Source organism: Cydia pomonella, chromosome 1, assembly GCF_033807575.1.
Source record: "Cydia pomonella isolate Wapato2018A chromosome 1, ilCydPomo1, whole genome shotgun sequence".
Taxonomy (NCBI): domain Eukaryota; kingdom Metazoa; phylum Arthropoda; class Insecta; order Lepidoptera; family Tortricidae; genus Cydia; species Cydia pomonella.
The window spans coordinates 35502911-35525494 of NC_084703.1; the positions used below are offsets into that span (position 1 = coordinate 35502911).

The 22584-nt window shown below is 36.6% G+C and overlaps 1 protein-coding gene across 3 annotated transcripts in view; it reads right to left on the minus strand.

Annotated features, from left to right (window-relative positions):
• Positions 1-810: 810 nt before the first annotated feature.
• LOC133521251 (diuretic hormone 45) overlaps positions 811-22584 on the minus strand; it is an 85655-nt gene continuing 63881 nt past the window's right edge. Inside the window, exons 4-6 of one of the 3 annotated variants that reach the window (XM_061856107.1) lie at positions 20164-20253; positions 4255-4441; positions 811-1056 (exon numbers count right to left, since the gene is read on the minus strand). In XM_061856107.1, coding sequence (XP_061712091.1) covers positions 1016-1056; positions 4255-4441; positions 20164-20253 — 318 coding nt within the window. In that variant the 3' untranslated portion in view covers positions 811-1015. Of the gene's footprint in view, positions 1057-4254; positions 4442-10416; positions 10950-11201; positions 11359-13919; positions 16368-16473; positions 16613-20163; positions 20254-22584 lie in introns of those variants that run through there. The other 2 variants (XM_061856117.1, XM_061856126.1) reach the window with 2 other exon arrangements.

Consider the following 22584-nt stretch of genomic DNA (forward strand, 5'->3'; position numbering starts at 1 on the left):
TTATTCACAAAATAGCAGTTGGACTGTACAGTCATGATATTATAATTTATAATATTATAATCATAACAAATGGAACTAAACTAACAGGTTTCGTATCTAATATACCTACCTATGTATTTCCTCTAATTAAGTATGGACATATGTTTAATGTGATCTTTATTCTGCAAAGATTAAACCTCTAGGAAAACTTGTCTTAAAAACGATTAAATATCATCAACTGTTATTGACAAAGAAAACAAAGATGTTTTTATTATTATAAACAATTAATAATGTAAACTAAAACTAAAATATGACTAAATTAAATCTAAAACTAAAATAAATTAATAAATTCATAGGAATCTCGATTAACTATGAAATGCATAAATTAAAGCAAAATGAATGTGAAAAAATGTCATATGAGTATGGTTTCAGGTATTATGTTTATCCGTAGAAAATGAGTGCGGAGCGACCACAGGCGCGCGTGCCGAGCTGGATGGCACGGGCCCGGGCGCTCGCGGTGCGTCACTATCTCAACAAACGAACCCCAGCTAAACCGAAAACTAAAATTGCAAATATAATATAAACCACATAATTTTTCTCTTGGCACTTGGCACTTCAAAATAGCAAGTATAAACAAGATTTTCTCTATACAATACTATTTATCTTAAAATCAGGTCGAATTAAAAAATAAAATAAAAATACACGTGAGGTTATGTGGGGAGGGGGGGGGGGGGTAGCCAAGAACCTCACCAAATATCACCAGGGGAGGGGGGCGTCAAAAAAGTAACCGAAAAAACCTCGCATGATTTGTTCACGAGTCCTATAAATATTTTGCTTTTCAATTTTACCAATTACTTATTACACATCGGTAGCTGCAATATCCACTTTGCGGTATATAGTATATGAACAAAATAAATCGATAAATGAAATCTATCTCCCTGCGAAGAGTAGGTAACGTGGGTACTTATCATAGAGCTTGTATCGTAGACGGAGGGCTCCCGGCGGCGGCGGGGGTGGAGCGCGGACGCCGGACGCTCTAGTTGTCGTAGGGAGCCGGACCGGAGTTCGCCCAAAATCCTGTTCACAATTTATCCATTATATGAATATTCTTGTAATTAACATCTAAAATAATTGTAAGAAAAACATTTTATAAGGAAGAGACATATCCCTTTTTTTCAAAATGTCAAGACAATTTAGGTAGGTACGTTACATACGAGAGATACGTTTCTGCACTAGAGCATTTTACATATAATAATGTCTACGGAACGAAAACTAATAATTTCATAATTACGATAATAATAAATAGCCTTCCAAAAAACATACAAGATTTATACCTATCCAACTCTAATTCAATTAAAAAAGTTAAAAATTATTTCATATCAAATAATTACGACTATATTTTGTAAACATATATTTGCTTTGTTATATAAATTAGTTTAATGAGGCCGAACCCTTGCTGTAATTAAGCCATTAATGACTTTCGCAATAAGTTAACATGGAACTTTGCGAATTTTTTAAAATTAAATGGAACTTTAATAAATTAAAAAAAAAACCTTCCAAGTACTCTTTTTTACGATTATCAATAAAATTTTGGAGTTAAATGAAATGTATTTGTTGAATAATTTCCACTCTAATGTTTAACTCAAGTAACAACAAGTTTATACTTAGTCATGTTTTTAATACACACGTATTTTACTTTCCTTGTATTCGAAATGAAAAGTAGTGTTTAACTCGGGTGAAAGGCAACATTTCAGTCTCAGAACTACCTCGAAATAAATCAGTGCCTTTCATCCCCTGGTTAACAATCTACTATATCTGTATCTTGATAAAACAATATAAATCTACAAGACTTTCCAAAATTACTGGGATATGGCCAATATACTCACAGTAAGATCCTAAAACCGTATATGTACACTCACTTCTTTTATATGCAGAAAGAAGATAGTTTTTTATTTATATACAAAATATTAAATACCTAGTAAAGGTAATATAATCCAGTTACTTTGTCGCAAACAGTAAGTTGGTAATGGGATTAATTTACGTTAAATCCGGTAGTTCTGTTTTTTTGCAGACTTGTTTATAATGTCGTCGTAATGAATAACGTCCCTAATTATATGAAAATGATATATTACTTGCCCTAGTTGATAAGAGCAGAAAGAAATATAGCAAAGATTGGACCTGGGAACTCACCTGACCCTTCCCCCGACCGCTTTTTTTGGGGGGTAGGCACGGTACAGTCTCGTGGCTACCAGGCCAAATCAGCTTTGTTTGACCTTAGGAACAATCGTGCCAAGCGGCATCGCCTGAGACAAAAGGACATACTACACTACTTAGTCTCAGAATACAAGTTCGAAAAAATTATACATTTTGAAAGGCTTTATCTCGGAAACTCTTGACGTGAAACATGTATTTCTTACAATTTTTTTATTTTTTTTATTCTTTGACATTTGGAGAACGTTTACACCTCCAAATATTATTAATGTCATTATTATTGTGTATTATTATTTTTCTCAGACCGTGGGGACCTTATAAATCTCCAAACTTAATGTATTAACCGTGGCGACTATATATCTCTGTCATATTGTATAATATACTTGACTTGGTACATACTAGTTATGTACAGAATGTAGCATTAGTTTATGAGACTGCTAGTTTAACAGTCCAGACGCGGTTTATTTATTTAGTATAAATTTTATTTTGACACTTGGAGAGACTTTACACCTCCAAATTTTATTAGTATTAGTACTCTGACATTGGGGACCTTTTACATCTCCAGATTTAATGTGTTTTTAACCATAGAGACTATACATCTCTATTGTATTGTAGTAATTATTTATTTTAAGATTATTATAATGTAATGTTTACCCAGGTATTGGCTGTTGTATTTATAAATGTTGTTATGTATTTTTCATGTCACTATATGATGTTACTATAAATGTTGTATTGACTTGTAAAAGAGCCCTTGAGGCCTACTTGCAGAATAAACTTTTGAATTTTGAATTTTGATTCGATCTACAGAGACAAATCCAGTCACGTATTGTCTGTAATTTAGTCTATTTTAAAAACGTTTTGAGAAGATATTATCAAAAAGTAGTCCTTTATAGGGATCGCCCAAATATATAAAAAAAAACCGAAATTTTCTAGGTTTTTACGATTTTTGATAAAGTTGCGTTCGGCGTTCGAAGTCACAAACTTGATTATTCATTAAGCCAACATCATAAACAAGTCTGCAAAAAATCAGAACTACCGGATTTGACGAAAACGCTAATGAATAAAGTTACTGTATGAATAGGGAGGTTCATACCTGTTAAATTATAAGGATCAGAAAACTAGCGACCCGCCCTGGCCTCGCACGAGTAGGTGAACCTGAACAAATTATACTCCTACACTTTCCTCAAGTGACACTTTAGTGATAGGTGAAAACCGCATGAAAATCCGTTAAATATTTTTTGACTTTGTCGTGAACATACCTACAGACCGACGCGGCGGGGACTTAACATTTACATTACACCTATTCTAGTACGAGTATAGGTAGGGGAAGGTGGAGGATTCGTACACCGGGAGGCTTTGTACAGTTGTCATATCCCGACTATCAAGCATGCTGAAGCGCTTATATTTTTTGTAAAAATAAGGTATTGCAGTAGCAGACTTTACCAGAAAGAATCGGTATATGTTTTGGCTAAATAAATAAATACATGCTTATTATACTAGTTCCACTAGTTATTGTCTGAAGCGATCATTCGCTTGGGTCTGCTTAAGCATTCAGGGCGGATCGAGTTCTTAAGTGTTAAGAGGACACGGGAGCTGAGATTTAAATATTTAACAAAAGCGGCTCCTAAAACTTGTGCGATAAGGACAACTTCAGGTTAGGCGAAAAATCCTGCGTAAAAATGTCAAAAAACGATGTTTCGTACTCAACTGTTTCCTCCTCCAAAACTTAACCATTTGTGACGAAATATTGAGATCTAAATGTTGGTGAAATGATCTGTGTTGAACTGTTTTGCTTTTTAGGCTAATTAATGTCAGTTTTGAATACCATGGTTCTCTTTGTGGCCTAGTAAATTAGACCGTTTTTGCGAATATTTGAAGTGCACTAGCGCCTTAAGAAACAAAAATATCAAAAAAGCAAAACACAGAAATTAATAATAATAATCTGTGTTGAAAAAATCATTGCTCTAGCTTCAAAAACCACGAAGGACACAGTTGGGTGAAGGGCACCTTTGTATGGAGAAATGACCACTCCTGTTGGCTCTTAATGTAACATGTGAGACGTACCGCGTTTGCCGACATTTTGCAGGAAGAGTCGGTTGGCCACGGCCTGCCGCTGGCTGGCTTCGCGCATCTGCTTGCGGGCCACTTCCAGCATGAGCCGCTGCCGCAACACTTCCATCGGGTTGTTGATGGACAGTGACGGCATCTTGCGCTTTGGTCGCAAGCGCCGCTCACCGCTGCCGATCGCCCTCTGTGACATCATCACCTTTTAATTGCGACTATCCAGTAAGTGAAGGTTAGACAAGAACCTTACTCTTTCTTTTTTTAAGTTCAAGTTGTAATTTTTTTAGTTATATGTTAATGATGATGATGATGATGTTATATGATTTTATTAAGCCTAGTTTATTGTCACTTGCAAAATATTGCCTTGCTTAAAAACTATTACTTAGTTGTGATTGTTAATTGTGACGTTATCTATGAAAAGGGACCTTATTGTCGATGGCGCTTCCGCCGTTATAAACGATGCTCCGATACAAATACAACGCTGCGCGACGCAGTGCGGCGTAAGCGCCATCGACAATAGATAATGCGACAATTTTCATTGGAATTACGCGTCAGTGGCAGCGATGATCTTAGTGGTCTAAGAAAATAAATAGCAGATGAGAGTAGATATTTCTTATAACGTATAATACCTACTTCATTAGCCTACAATGAAAATTCGTCGTAAAATGTCAGCTGCCACATGCAATAAAGCTGCTTTTAAACAAAATAAAAAGTTCATAATGAAGCCAAGTTGAATAGGTGACACCAATCAGCGTTTCCTATTCATCTGCTGCTGACTGTAACGCCCATCTTATTCATTTTTATTATTAATGTTTTTAAGAGAGCGCAAAGTGAATAAAATATAATTGTCAAGAGTAAGTTATAGTAATCATCTGTATATATCCATTTTGTATATTGTTATTCTAAATATATTTATTGTCAATATAAAAAATAAAAAGTAAGTACAGGAGTATGATACTTTTTATTTGAGTAGTAGGGTAGTGTTCAAGACCCGTCTTACCCATACCCTTAACCAAATTTTCGGGGTGAGTTAATGGTCATACTGAGCAACTTCTACTAGGTATAGCACCAACCCCGAAATCGCGAAATAAGTCTGTTTCATACATTTTGACAGATCGGATGTCGATGTTTTCTATGAAAGAGACATTTATTTTTGCGATTGGTCACATAGTTAACGTTGTTCAGTATAGCCCTATATTGGATAGCTTCATCTCGCAAAATATGGATAAAGGCCTCTGTCCCCTACACCGTATCATATCATGACCGTAGTAGGAACGAGTCATCAAAAAAATGTATGGAAAAGTGAATGACTATGCCCACTAGCGCGTTTCTTCACCGACCAGCACTGTCGCGTGCCGCGCACGGACAGTCAAATATTTTTCCGGTGCCGAAACGCTCCGCTCACGGCACGCGACGTTGCCAGATAGGTACGTGCAGGCGACGAAACGGATACGGTTTATAACCGCGCATGGTGATCGACTGAACGTTCTAAGCCCGTTATAAACGCGTTGCCAATTGCCATATCTCTTGCTCGCTCTTGCCAGTCGGATAACCATTCGCACGCTCTTCCTGACGAGTCTGGCTCACGCGAATATATAAAACGCGGGTACTAAGGGCATGAAACGCGGATGCTACGGCTATTATAGGTGGATGCTACAGGAATGATATACGGATACAACGGTCACTAACCCCGTTATGCACGGATATGACACGATGTTGACCCGTTCCAGTGAGCGTAGTAGTCCGTGTCCCGTTTCATTCCGTGCCTGATACGCTCATAGAACGGCCATGGTATAATACGGTGTAATGAGTAAAGACCTTAAGGGCTAAAGAAACAGCTCGCATTTAAATCAGTAACACTCGTCATTTACATAACGGCTTGATGAAAAATGTTTATGTTGTCGTGTAAAGTATGATTATTTTCACTGTGACACTCAAGACGTCTCAGTTTTAATCGTAAAGGTTCGAGTTTTCACATAGAATATATACAATTCTCTAATTTACTTACATAACATTCAAATTATTTAAGAAGCAGTGGCAGAAGCGCCGGACGCATTCCTAGACGTGCCAGCATCAACCACGTCATCCGAAGGGCCTTTGTCAACGTCAAAGTCCGGCTATACTTGAGCCCGTCGGTCTGGCTAGGGACGATGGCAAGAGGCCGGACGATATGACGTTGGTGCCTTAGAAGATGGGGCGGCCGCTAGTCTCTAGTCTGGGAGGCCACATGCGTTGACACCCTCGCGCCGTCTCACCTTCCGGGCACCAAAAATGATGCAGATATGCCACCCTCGGCAGTAGTTATATTTTTGAGGCGTTTGGGATCGAAACGCTGGGGCCGTGGGGGCCTAGCGCGCGCCGGCTGTACAAAGATTTAGCGGCGCGCCTTATAGACGCCATAGGTGACCAGTATTTTGCTCAACGCATTAGCATTGCCATTCAACGTGGCAATGCGGCCAGCCTTCTGGGCACACTGCCCATCGGCAGTAACTTGGAGGACGTGTTTTATTTATAGGACCTTTATTTTAATTTATTTATAGTTTGTATTATTCTTTTTAAGTTTATAATGTATAAGTTATTGTTCCATAATTTCATTATTATTTACATTTAATTACTGAATTATTTAATATAATTCATAATAAAACCTTTTTTATATGTACTCCGTTGGTGGCAACAAGCATACGGCCCGCCTGATGGTAAGCAGATTCCGTAGCCTATATAGGCATGCTTACAACTCCAGAGGAGTTACATGCGCATTGCCGACCCTAACACTCCGCTTCCTCCTCTCCTCCTCCTAACCTTAACCCAATCACAGAATAAATAATAGCACCTATAATCAAAGACAATTCTTTGTCATTATTATTCTCCTTTATTTATATTTTTTCTTAGGCTAGGCTTGTTATAATACGAGTATGTATATAAAAGTAAAATATAAAAACGCTTACAAAACAATACAAGATATAAACACATTATAAAATACCTAAGCTAGGGTGCCGCCAGCAGCGGGGCAGGGCCCAAGCTGCCGGTGGTCAGGGCCGCAGAGAGAGGAACCGCTGGTCTATCCGCGCCGTGTTCAAGATCACCGCCTTCTGTATCTGACCCTTGATCCAACCACCTGGCGAGAATCTCTCAAGGTGTTGGTCGAGACTCTTCGCTATCAGACCGTTCGCTGAAACGACTATCGGGACAATGATCGTCGAATTAAAATCCCACATGGCGGTTATCTCGTGAGCCAAGTCTAGGTACTTACTGGACTTGTCCTTCTCGACTTTCATTATTATTGTATCTCCTTGGATTTCACGGGCCTATAAATCCCGGTCTTTTGATAGGCTTGCGTGGAGATATAGATCCAACTAGTAGAGGCCCCTTGGAGAGCTTTAATGTCATGTAGAACGCCTGCTGGAACCCATTCACAGGCGCAACAATAGACACACACGAACCGGTAGCAACAGGCATTGGGACTATTGTAGTAAAAGTGAACAGTATAACGGTCTATGGAATGAAGTTTGGGAGGACAAAGAGACTGGGTTATTGCAAAGACGTCCGGACACCTGCCATAACCATGTTTTCACTAGTTATCGAGGCAGACGGTGACTCGCCGCCCACTAGATGGGCCCCTGAAAATGCCGACGTGAAGACGACCAGGAGCAACACCGGTGTGAGCGGCTCAGGGGTGTCGAGAGGTGTACGCCGCTTTCTACCCAGTGGCTGATAACAGGCACTGTGCCAACTCGCGTCTTATGCAAGTTTTTACTTCCACCCATGGAGCATTTAGCTCTAACGACTCCTCTCTGGACGGCCAATGAAGGCAAGCCAGAGCTGAGAGTCCTGCGGGTCCCCTTGGGGTCCACTCCGACCGACGAAGACACGCCGGAGACGGAGACCCTGACCGACTCTCAGGAGTACTCGGGTCCGTGGGGTCGTTACTCCCCAACAGCCCGCCTTAAGCTGGCCTGCGGATTCATTATTATTATTATTTATTTCAATAAAATACAATGGATACTGACTTAATATTAAATACAACGTCCCACAAAACTGTTTGCACAGTTTGACTGTGAGAACCATGGGGCTATACTAGATTAGGTACATGATAATTATAGAGTCTTAAATCTAATTAATAGATAGCTAATGTCGAAGAAAAAAACGTGCCCCTTAGTTTGGCATCCAAGACAGATGGCGCTGTATTGCGCCATACGTCTTGCGGTCACTGAATTGTCAAACTTCAACTTTTGACAAACACAATTACCGCAAAATGTATGGAGCTGTACAGCGCCATCTCATTTACCTGTCAAATTCGAAGTACTAAATTATCTTAGATTTTACGCATCTTACTCAATCAATGTAATTTTGCTGGCCTAACTCATACTCGAAACGCATCAATTATAAATTATATATATAGGTATGTGTTATACCTATTACTTGTATATGTTTAGTTTGTTTTGTAATTATGTACAAAATGATCTTGCACCGCCTACAAGTTATCTGCTTTGTCCAAAGGTTGCCTAGTAGAGAATGCCTATAGCATTAAGTCCAGCTTTTGTACGATTGTATTCTCTTTTGTGCAATAAAGATCAAATTAATAAATACATGACTTAATTGACAGAATTGATAGCATTGCAGTAATGGCAAGCTTTCTATAAATAGTAGTTAGGTACCCCAGTAGCTATATTAATATTTACCGATATACCTATACACAGCTATAAAGGTATAATGTAGATCTGAAATTGATATGGCTAATTAAGTATGCATTGCAAAGGGGCCTTATAATAAATAGGTAATCAAACTGAGGCGTAAGCTCACTATGAATAAGTATGTATTTATTTTGTTATGGTCTTTCCTGAAGATAAATAATGGTTTATTTTTAGAAATAATTCCGAATCTATGTGCCTATACAAAAAGTTCTTTTCGTATTCGGATCATAATTGTAAATATTGACGACACGTGAGTAGCTCCTGATTTGCAAGAAGTAATCAGTTCGTACAAAAGAGGCCGTCGTTTCAAGCAGTTCAGTATTATGAATAGCTACGTTTCCCTACAGTTTAATTGAAATTTCATTGTGCAAATTTCAATAAGCTACAATTACATTGCCATGTTTCTTGTCAGGCAGCTAGGAGAGTTGGATGTTGATGTGAGAATATATTCATTACTTGTCAATGTTTGCTTTTAAAAGCGAAATTGAAAAGCGGTGACGACGACGTTAAAGGTACTTATTACTATTTAGGCACTTTGCTAATATAATAGTGACTTTAGTAAGTTTTCTTTCATTTTGGCAATTGTAATAATAAAGTATGTGGTTGTTTGCATGCTAACCATGCAAATTTTGATTATTATGTTCGTATTAGTATTATATAGAGGTTGATTGTTATATATAGTATTTTAAGGCCTCTACATACTTTCAAACAAAACGTATGTGATTTTAAAATTTTAAATACATGGCCGGCTAAGTAGGTTTAATTAATTCAACAAGACAACCAAAATGTATCATAAATCGCATGCATTTTGTTGCAAGGTTTAGTGAGCATAAATTTCGATACTAACCTAGTAGGTAAATATGCTGAAAAACATGACCCGGTCTTTGCTATCTTGTAGCCGGTTTGAAACGAATATCTATTTGATACGTATAATACGTATTATTTGATACGTTTTATCGGGTATTATTGTACGTAGGTTGTTTGTAATCATTATTTATATTGATAAGTTATATTTATAGTTCATTAACGCGTTATAAGCCTCAATTAGCTTAATCGCTCGTCTTAATCTGTCATTTTGACTTGTGTATTTACACTAATGAAAAAATAAATTAATTAAATTGAGGCTTGTAAAATTTTATGAATAAGGGGATTGGTCACGGACATAATTACTATGCTTATAAATATAGTTCTAATATACTTACTATTAATCAGTATCAAAGATCCAATAGTCCTAAACCACAAATCAGCTTCATCACCCATAGTCATCAGCAAAGCCATAAAATCTGATAAAATTTTGGCCTTAACAATTTACATGACTAGCGTTAGTTTTGAATTATTTTATATGATTTTCAAATTATATAATTATATGTACCTATGACACGAGAATCTTTGATAATTTTAATTGTTCAAAGTTTAACTTTGATATGGAAATGTAGGTATCATGCCAGGGTTGAGTCAATAAAACGAAACATGGGTGTAATATTATTTATTGTTTCTAATTTTACATATATAGGTAATTTTAATATATTGAAGATTGGAATGGCACTAAAAATAACATATAGATAAAATTATTTACATTGTAAATATTTTTTTACTTAAGTAAATGAATCAAATCATTTCGAGTATACACTTTATAAAATCTTATTTAACAGTATAGGATAATTGTGAAGTTGTAAATCAATTTATAACTACTGTACCTATCAAAACTTATAATCTTGTGATCAGAAGGAAAATCAAAGAAGTACTAATTAAGTCATTATTAATTAAATTTACAAACAAAGTTTCTGACATGCGTCGCTACATTATTGAGGTTAGGTATAGTTAGTATAATGTGGTTGGTTATTTATACAGTCTAATATTTCTGATCTACTCCAAACATATCCGAATTGACATTACAGAAACTACGATGGTCAAAAAGTGGAACTGGAATTTCCGCTTTAATACGATTCCTTTGTATAACCTAGTAATACTTCTGCGATTCCAGAGATGAGTCCCATTGAAAACCTGCAACAGAAAATAAGTTCGGTTATTTGTATTTATTGCCTGCCTGAATAAAAAATTGTCTTTATAATTTTTTTAAAGGTTATTTCGAAAACTTTCGTTATTTTGATCTAATGAAGAAACTTTCTAACTGTATGCTGCTAGTTCATTGTTAGCGAAATTGGTACGAGCCAACGAAAAACTTTTTTGCACGTTTTATTTCCATTGTCATGGAGCCGGTGTACGGAAGAGTGAAATTGAGGTTCTGTTGCTCACCTCGTTTGCCGATTTCGTTTAAAAAGCTCCTGTTTTCGGCAGCCCGCAGCGCCTGCGCCTTGCGCGCCTGCTCTAGCCCCAGCTTGTGGCGCAGCACCGCCATGGGCAGGTCGATGGACAGCGTGGGCGCGCGGCGCTTGCTGCGGCCGCTCCACTCCTTCATTGCACCGCGATCATTAGTCAAACCATAATTATACGGGGTTGGGCTGGTTAAATGATTTCAATTTATACTTTAGTTTTTTCTTTAATTACATTGTACCTGTTCTGTCACTATAACAGTTTTCTTGGTGGGTAATAAAATTTTGGTTGTTGTTAAGGTTTATTGCATTTTAAGGACAGGTATATGAAAATGTAATCTAGTGTAAGTAATGTTTTCGATATTGAACAATATTTATACTTATAATGACGTACGAGTTTATTTCGCACACAACTGCAGATAAACCTATTGGTTCCTGTCTGAATAATTTATATCGCTGAGCATATTTGACATAATTAAGCTGCGTAAAGATCAATGTTCACCACATCATATTAAATTATCATAATCTGAAAGTGAACAAATTAGCGGCACAAAGGTTATTTTAGATTTTTTTTTAACTCAAGACTTGACTCCATTTGGTTTTTCTACGAATGTAGAGTATGCTTAATATAAAAATAACCGGCCAAGAGCATGTCGGGCCACGCTCAGTGTAGGGTTCCGTAGTTACTCTTCCGTCACAATAAGCTAAACTGGAGCTTAAAGTGTAGTAAATGGTACCTTTCACCCGAGTTAAACAAATAGGCAAATTTGCATAATCAGTACCTAATTAAAGTAAGTCTTTTTACTATGAAGGGAAAACTTTTTGCGATAACTCAAAAACAGCTAAACTGATCATGTCCGCTATAGTTTTCATTTAATGTCTTTCTTAATCTCTACTTCCACGATTTTTTTCATATTTTTTGGACCTATGGTTCAAAAGTTAGAGGGGGGGGACACATTTTTTTTTTCTTTCGGAGCGATTATCTCCGAATATATTCCCTTTATCAAAAAATGATTCTTGAAAACCCCTATTAGTTTTGAAAGACCTTTCCAACAATACCCCACACATTAGGGTTGAATCGAAAAAAAAAAATTCACCCCCACTTTACGTGTAGGGGAGGTACCCTAAAAAAAATTAAATTTTTAGATTTTATTGTACGACTTTGTCGGCTTTATTGATTTATATATCCATGCCAAATTTCAGCTTTCTAGCACTAACAACCACGGAGCAAAGCCTCGGACAGACAGACAGACAGACAGACAGACAGACAGACGGACATGGCGAAACTATAAGGGTTCCGTTTTATGCCATTTGGCTACGGAACCCTAATAAGCATCGGTAGTTAATAATATATTGTATACCTATACATTATATTACAATAACACATCAACTGTCTGAAATTGTATTTTTGTATCATTGATAATATCAGTAATGGGTTTTTTAGCAATTTTTAGCAGATTATAGATTGGCAGACAACGTTTCGCTGAACATCGTTTTGCAAAGATGTAACGTTTGGCCGACAAACTTTTGGTAGACTCTTCATTCTCATAGCGTTATTTACGCATCTGTGTAAATTAGCAGACGTTACTCTGCCATAGGACCCGTCTGCAAATCTTTGTCTGTGAAACAAAAATCAGCGTATTTTTTCTTGGGGAATCAATAGGGCACCGTTAGCAATTCCAATGGTGAGTCAATAAACTCCTATAAGTAGTAAAAGCTAATTTTGTATAATAAAAGTAATTCAATAGTGTACATAAAATCACATCATCATTGTGTATTCATTAATTTAATAAAGAACAAGAGCACGTTCGGCCATGCTCAGCGTAGGTTTTCATAGTTACCCATTAGCCAAAAATAATTTGTACAAAAACTCATAAAAGTCTTCTAAACTTTACTTTCACATTATTTTTTATACTTTTTGGACCTATGGTTTAAGAGTTAGACTCCCCCCCACACTTTTTTCTTTCTATTTGTCAAAAAATATTTCGTAATAATCCATATCCACACAGGGTTGAAGCGGGAAAAAAAATCCCACTTTTCATGTAGCGGAGCTACTCCATCTTTTTCCAGTTATTTACTAGTTTGTCGGTGTAACTGATGTATGTATCCATGCCAAATTTCAGCTTTCTAGCACTAACAATCACGGAGCAAAGCCGCTGATGGACAGACAGACAGACGGACATGGTGAAACTAGAAGGGTTCCTAGTTGAGCAATAATTCCCCGACCAGTTTTTAGCAGGTTATCGATCCGTATTCGCAGGCAACGTTTCGCCGAACATCGTTTCGCAAAGTGATTTTTTCGTAGATGTTACAATTATTTATGACACTGTCAGATCACATATCGTTAAGTTAGTAAATTAATTGCTTAGAAAATTACTAGGACAATTATTGAAAGAATTTCATTTGACAGTGTAATAGTATTACTTCTTATGCAACGTTTAGTCGAGTTACATTTTTTATGGGTTCATTAATTCATTTCCAAAAAAAGTGATAGTTTGTTTGTACATTTTGCTGTCTGATATCAATATGAAAGAAGTAATACCAAGTGATCAATCTACCTACCGTCTTTCGACCAATGTTTTCTCGGGTAATTGTGACGGTTACCAAACGATCATTATGCGAAAACTAAATGTGCGTATCACTGCTCTGCTAACTGACTACATTTATTTCGTAATGAAATTCTGCCAAAGGCCCCGTCTGGAGTCTGCTAATCTGTGAATTGTTGTCTACATAACGAAAATACGAGCCACTTTTCCTCCCTTCATTTTTGGGGGTGCCCAAGAATTAAGACGAAAGTGGAGGACCCGTGCGAAATCGCCTTTTCATACAAACGTAGTCCTCATTTTCCTCTCTGGATATTCACATTGATGACTCCTGACCGATTTCGGCCACAGCGACTGTGTGTTCTAGAGTGGAAATTTTTAATAACTGTTAATAGAGTGTAGCTGTTCCACTCTCAGGTGCAGAAGACTCGCGTACGCAACCTTTCTACTAAATTTCCGAGCGCATTTTGGGCACGTCAACACACCACCTACATAATTGTAGGAAATAGTTTGCGAGCGAGCCTTAAGCTCATCTACCGTTCGGTCGAGTTCGCTGCGACGTTCAGCTTCAAAGTCACCGACTTGATCATGCACGAGGCGCCGCCATTTCGGCTGTTGCGCTGCCTTCCGCTCCCAGTCAGAGGGCTCTAGTTTGCATCTCTTCATATATCTTTTCAGAACGTCCTTATATCGTAAGTACTGGCCACCGATTTTACGCTTACTATTCTGAAAAGAAGATTCGCTTCGTCACTCTGTCTTCTGACACCCGAGAAAACTTGCCCACACCACCGTAGTTGCCGCCTCATCAGATATACCTCAGTGCCTCCGACATATGTCGGGGGCATATCCACATTATTGAAAATGTTAAGACACAATGTGTTGTATATCAGCCACAACTATACGCTCCTACGTTATTTTTTTTCGAATTTTTAATTATTATAAGAGTTAGGAGCATTTAAAATTTGTATGAAATCTGTTTTTTGCCACTATTTTTTATAATAGGTAATCAAAAAATCGGAAACGTCAAACGTGGCAAAAGGGGCATGGCTATGGTAAACATACATCAAATTATGTAAAAATAGTTTCCATAATGTCAATATCCAGAGAGAAAAATGAGGAATACGTTTGTATGAAGAAGCGGCCGTCCCCTTTCGTCTTAATCTCGTGACTGAGATCAGCTAATATGATCCAAAGAACAATCGTGCCAAGCGGCAATGCCTGAGACAAAAGTATGTACGTACTCACTGCACCTATGTACTTTCCCCAGGGGTCGTAATCGGTATTTTACATTTTTTAAATAGCTTTCTTTACATTTTGCTATTTTTATTTTACTTAAAATGGGTGTTTATTAGCCTCGAACTATTAAATTAACAATCTAAAACACAAAAAAAATGTCACGCACGGTTTACGGTTAACCGAAATCATTAAGTGGTTAATTGTATGAATGATATATCGATATCCGACCCCTGCTTCCCCACTATTAATTAATATTGCTGTGTGGCGGCGAAAATTGCTTGTAGAGCCGATAGGGTTCTTGACTGCCCACTACATACAGGAAATAAAGCCGTGGGAAATACTTCCAACACGTTGTACTGCTGATCTAGTCTCGATCATAGAAAATTGTTTAACTTGGACTTCTCACGGCCAGTCGTTAGGTCTGAAGCAACAGGGAACATCCTTAGGTAGGTACCTAATATGAAAAAAAAAACACCATGTGAAGAGCAATTGTTCAAACCACACCACTCGTTTCGATCTTCTTCTTTCCACACTTGTATCGTAATAGTTATTTACTGTAGGTTTAATTATGGATTTAAAAAGGAAACCTATAGTTCGTAGTTAAGTATATCACTACTTATATTAGACGAACTAATAAGGGTATAAACTAAGTATAAGTGTTTGAATATTACGAAATTAAGTCATTATTTATTCCAGTTTTGGCAACAGAACTATAATTTTTACTAAACTTATGAGTATAAAGCGGGCGATAAAATGAGGAGGCAATACATAATGAACAAAAGTTTATTAAATATTAAAATGTTAGTAAATATATTAGCACAATAATATAATAATTTTAGACACATACTTATTAAGAGGGGGCGTAAAGCGAGGGAATTATAAGGAATCAAAATATATCACGTGGCTTTTAACGTTTTACCTCAATATCTCCGAAAATATGTTTATATTTAAAATGTTTTGCTCGTGACGTCCCTCGGCTATATCACTAGCTATCTTATACTAAAATTGTACTGCTGTGGTAACGATGTACAATTGAAATGAATCAGATATGTTTTCATAGTAAAGTTTTGGTTGGAGCCTGCCCACGTAAATACGGCCTATGTCCCTGTAAATTTTTCATGGCATTTGCCTTTGCAAAATGTGTAACTCCACTTTAAAAACTAAATTTTTTTATTAGCCCCCTCTTAAACAAATACAGAAAGTGCACACAATACATATATACACAGAATAAATAAACTACATCGCTGTGCATCTCGCAAGGCTGTTTATTTGACTAGAGAGGCGTGTTTGGACGGCAGCTGAGCATGTTTGGTTTTAAGTTTACTTTCCAAATGTTTTCTGAAAGCAATCTTCAGGACCACTCCAGGGGTCTGTAAAATGAGAAAATATTTACTGGGTAATTATTATGAAATGTGCTTAAATTATTTGATTAGGTAGAAAATATAGCATAGCAGTTTAAAAAGTTATAAATCTTACCTCGCTTGCCTATGCATTTAAGGAGTTCCCTGTTTGCGCGCGTGATGTGTTGGCGCCGCGCCTTGTCGGAGTAGGCGTCAGTCAGGAGCTCCACGGCCGGGTTCACGGTGAAGTCGCGGCGCACGCGCACACTTGTCACCTTGATTACATGTATACTTGGTTGTATATCAAACAAGCCAATGCTAGATCCGTTCAGCAAATTTAGTCGGCTGCTATAACTATGTACGCTTGTATGCGCTACGATATACATCTACTAGTGGATGTGTGTTAGAATGCCTACCTATAATATTTATTTATTGAAAGTGCAGATCGTTCTCGCGCTGTATTGAAGTCCTAAGGTTCGGCTCACGGTATAAGCACTGAAATATCTTTATTTATTTATTTTAGGGACAGTAAACGTGCCGTAAGACTGGACCGCAGTGAGTAAACACTGTTTAACCTGTTATTCAAAATACCAGGTGACTAGCATTTTCTTGAAATACTTTCGATAATATCCTTACCAAAGCTAAAAAATCGCATAAACCGTAGGAACCTGCATGACATAAATTATAACTAAATATATTTAGACAGGGTTGGTGTAGAGTCACCAGCAATAATAAGTTACAGTTACACAACGAAGGCCGCAAACATACGAGTATCTGACACGATTTATTTGTCGCCCAATAAGAGCGCGTACATTAAAAGTTGAGCAGTAATAAAATAATAAATTTACAATCAGAAAACCGGAACAACATTAGGATGACGTTAGTAAATTACTAAAATTGTGGTAGTATTATGTTCTATTGTGAAATATCGAGAGAAATTCGTTTCCAACAGTAACAATAATTTTATCAAAATTTATTTAAATAATTAAATGGGTTCTACTGCTCGAAGAGCAATTGAAATATATTTAAGTAGGCTCTCACAGAATACAAAGTCGCAAGTTGACACTGTAATTTGTTCACTTAATTACTGTCTCCGAACTTTTACTCCAAACGAAAAGGGTTATGGCCAAAGTAAATACCGGTTTATAATAAACAAAGTAAATTATAGAACTCAGCATTCATCAATTCCCGTCACTCCATTGTATGACGACTTATGTGCCCGAAAGAATATTAGCGTCACTCATTGTCTCACTTAGTTTCATTCTTTTATAAATATCCATAGACTGCTTAAGTCCCTAAGACCTTTATTTGTGTTTAGATAAGTATATACCTACAGACACCTTTTATGCTTTAGTTAGAGTAAGTACTTATGTCGTAGGTATAGGTACTAATTTTCACTAGTTACATACTTAACTAGACACAGCTACAGAAGTTAAACCCCCGCCTTTTGCGCCTTATTCTCATAGATGGGGACTGAAAAGGGTGTAATTTATAACAAACAAAAAAAGCGGCCAAGTGCGAGTCGGACTCGCCCATGAAGGGTTCCGTACCATTTATGACGTATAAAAAAAACTACTTACTAGATCTCGTTCAAACCAATTTTCGGTGGAAATTTGCATAATAATGTACATCATATATTTTTTTTAGTTTTATCAGTCTCTATTTTCGAAGTTACAGGGGGGAGACACATTTTACCACTTTGGAAGTGTCTCTCGCGCAAACTATTCAGTTTGAAAGAAAAATTCAGTCAGAAAAAAATGATATTAGAAACCTCAATATCATTTTTGAAGACCTATCCTATAGATAGAGTATGGGTTTGATGAAAAAAAAAACATGAGTTTTTTTTTATATTACGTCAATGGTAATCAAGCATACGGCCGCCGTAGCCTATGTACGCCTGCAACTCCAGAGGAGTTACATGCGCATTTTAGTTCTAAGTATGGGGAACCCCCAAAATGTACCTATTGTTTTTTTTTTTCTTTTTTTGTGTGAAAATCTAAATGCGGTTCAAAGAATACATTTACTTACTAAGTTTCATCAGTATAGTTCTTATAGTTTCGGAAAAAAAGTGGCTGTGACATACGGACGGACAGACAGACAGACATGACGAATCCATACGGGGTCCGTTTTTTGCCATTAAGCTACAGAACCCTAAAAATGCGTAACGACTCATGACTTAGGTACACAAATATTTTGATCTTGAGTTAATGTTGTTTTCTCTGTTCTATTGATTAAGTATTATTTTTTATATTTTTATTTCGTGTGTATAGAATTGCCTAGTAGGTACTAATCTAAAGTGTACTTACACTTTGCTAAAGGTCGGTCCTCTAATATATTATTTATTTAAAGCCTGACCAGTAATATATGATCACGCGCCATATTGCGGAATTTCATTGGAACTAAATTTTTCATACTAAATTGAACTGTCACCCTACATGAGAATAACAGCGCCCTCTTGACAATGATCATATATTTCTGGTCGGGCTTTATTATCGATATCAAATCGACACTCAATGGCAGCACTGGAGTGATGTTGAGTTGAGACGTCACTAGACATTACATACTTAAGTGCGATTCGTACGATTAATTATAATAATTTGTTTCGATTCGACCTCGTCGAGGATCGTCGCTTGCCAACCTATGCTTTCTGATACAGGTTAACGACCTTCCTGCTAATGTACATGGTGATATGTACCTATTCGCTGATGACTCTTGTGACATTTTGACTGCACCCTCCATACAAAACCTAGAGGAACTCATAACAGAGGACATCAAGCGAATGAAAAACTGGTTCTCACTCAATGGCCTAGTCCTTAACCTTGTAAAAACACAAGTGTGTACAAACATGGTATTTTTAATAATCTTGACATAGTATTTCAATTGTAATTTCACATTAATGAACATATTTATTACTGTAATTTTAATTATAGACATACATTTGTTACTATTCTCAATGATGTGACGATAATAATTTATTTTCTGATTTATAACATGTAATATTTTAAGAATATTTTAAATAAATGAGTATGAGTATGATAGGTACTTAAAATTTACATAATCTAAAGAATATACCTATATGTGCTTTGAGTATATTACTGCAATTATTATATTTATTCGGGGTTGAAATCAATCCGGTTATCAACCTTATTCAAATATTTGGCTTACCTCTGATACGATCAACACTGAATTTGGATCAAAGGGATGTCTATCTAACGGATATGCACGATTCAATTGATTTTACGTAAATTTATTTCTTTTTTAACAAAGCTGTGTTAAAGTATTTCATTATTTAGATAGACTTATTTATTCATTAAGAGGAAAGGGGATGCTCGCTTCTCTATACAAACGTAGTCCCTGTTTTCCTCTTTAGATATGCCCCTTTTGTTTAACTTGTTTCAATTTTTTTGATTAGGTATTATAAGAATTAGGAGTGAAAAACCAATTCCATACAAAAATTGTAATGCTCCTAAATAAATTAAAAACGAACGAAGGGGCATAGCTGTAGTTGATGTACGTCAAATTTTGATAAAATATTTTCAATAATGCTATCCAGAGACTAAAATGAAGACTACGTTTTTATGGAAAAGCGATTTCGGTTTAATTAGTGCACGCTCATACAGCGCCCTGCATACGGCGTGCCCTGCGCCATTGATAAACTTCATTATTATAGTGTCTTTTTATACGTAGGCAAGTAGTACTGTTTGCCAAGGATAGATGTGGCAAATTATCACGCATATTTCACTAGATGAGTAGGTACCTAATTCAACGCCCAATAATAATAATGCAGAGTAATGAAGAGAGTCACGGGGAAATGCTGTTGAAATACCTGCGCGTCGCGGGGCACGTCGGGAAGTAGGTAGACCAGCGGCGCGGACGCAGCGTAGCGGCCTACCGGCCCCGCGTAGCTCAAGCTCTCCTGCCAATAACACAGAAAGCTGAACATAAATTGCGTATATATATTTGATATTTTCTGAGTTGATTTTTCGGTTCAAACCTTGATCAGTTAAACAAAAGATATTGTTTCTTTTATGCAGTGCGGTTCGTTACCGAATCCCTCGCGAGTAAAAATAACCGCCCGCTTAAATAAGAATTGTACAGTTCTACTTATAAGGATCAAATATAACACCATTAGTTATCTCCGATTTTTTACATGAATGTCTGCGGTCGATCATCAAACACTCTCCAAACATATTATCTCCGTATTAATTGTTCACTTATGAGAGCTACCTAGCCGCACTGCATAAAAGAAACAAAGTTTTTTGTTTAACAGATTATCTAGACTCTACTAATATTTATAATAAGTTTTGAAACCATTCCATACACTTTATAAAAGAAGCTGCGCTGTACATCTGTATGTCCGCGATAAACTCAAAAACGACTGAACAGATTTTCATGCGGTTTTTAAAAGAGTGATTGATGAGGAAGGTTTAGGTATACAATTACTACACGTTCAAAGCCGGGGAGAGGGGGGTCGCTCGTTGAAAATAAACTGATATTAAATTAGTGGAACCGCGACTGAACACCTTAATTCTCTACATGGATCTAAAATTAAACCGACAATAATGCTACTATCATCGTTCCCTTTTAACCAAAGACGTATTCAAGATACATTGGAATATAGCTAAAAACTAGGAACAACAACAAAAACCGAGCGGTGGATAGACGTGCCCCTATCTTCCACTTCATGAGCTCCGTACACAACAGAGCCCGTACGAATAGCCGGAAAATATTACAACAAACCAACCAGTTTAACCCGTGGTCCGTCTAGTTCAATTGAAGCACTTTTAAACCAAAAATAGTAAGTATATTTTTAATATGCAAGCCCAGCAATACCTGTACATAATATGTACAGACTTCCAAATTTTAGCGTTAAATGCATTTTACCTGCACTACTGAAGGAAAAAGTCTTTCATGTTTGGTTATGAATAAGTATTTCTTAAAAATAGGCGAATTAATACCTAATAGTTTGCTACTAAGCTTTGTTTTCGTGAGGGCAGTAGAGCTATTCGTGGGAGTTTCTTTTCGTATACGAATTCTTTTCTGTGCGTATTTTCGGATATGTCATTTTTCATAATTGTATTTATATCTATACCAACACCAATAAAAAGGTAAAAGTAACCTATTACAAGCCCATGAATGACAATAGTTATTTGTACAACAAGAGAGCAAAGTTTGATATTTCTTCGAGTGCTTGTTTTGAGTCCCGTGCAAGCGAAAGATTCTATAATAGATTCACGAGCGTAGCGAGTGAATCTAATTTAGAATCTTGAGCGTAGTAAGGGACTCAAAAGCGCACGAGATGTAAATAGCTTTGATCTCGTGTAGTACACAAAAATTTTCACGTCAGTCAGCCATCAAAAAATACAACCTGAAAAAATGTAATCCAGACGGACGGATTACTATTTCTCTCATGTTTTCTGAAGGTATTCTAACAATTAACTTTAATTACCGCAATAAAACAAAACGAAAGAAATTTCAATAAAACAATACGAAAATAATGAATTAACGAACATCAATTGACAGTTCAATCCACAACATTTTTTTGTAAAAAAAAACTGTAAGATCCGGTCCGAATTGCGGATACTACTATTTGTCAACTATAGTAAAGATCGTTAAAAGTAGTTAAGTAGAATTATTTACTGCGTAACAATTGCGTAAATTTGTATAAGTTCATTGTTTTGATTGTATAATAAAATACGTAAAATATGGTGTTTTTATTAAATTTTAAACTCTTATTTCATTAATTAATTATTACGAATGAAGACTCGTAGGGTGTTTTGGAACGATGCGGTCTGACTTATTTCGGGGGTCTATTATAAACCGTCAATATACCGACGAATTACGTATGCACTTTTTTTGTCTCTTTCTTTTTGCTAATGACGTGAAAGGGATTAAGACAATAGAATCCAAATATTTCGAACTTGTATTAGGCCCGCACGTTGAAATGACATTCCAATCTAAAGGTCACTTGAATGTTATTTTGTCTCACTGTTTTTAAGCAGCAAATTACCCTTGTTCGAGCTGCTGACGTGAAAAATCATTAAAGTGATGTCACAAACACATCACATGACACAAAACATGTGCATCTGTGACCTTCACTAATATCCGGAATATCACCTGTTTCCCCGTTATTGCGAATTCGGTATACTTACTGTGTTTGCTGGATCTACCAAAAGACAATGTTTTTATTCAAGCCAGGCAGTGTTTAGCGTGCTGGTAATGTTAAGCAAGTTTACGGTAGTATGAA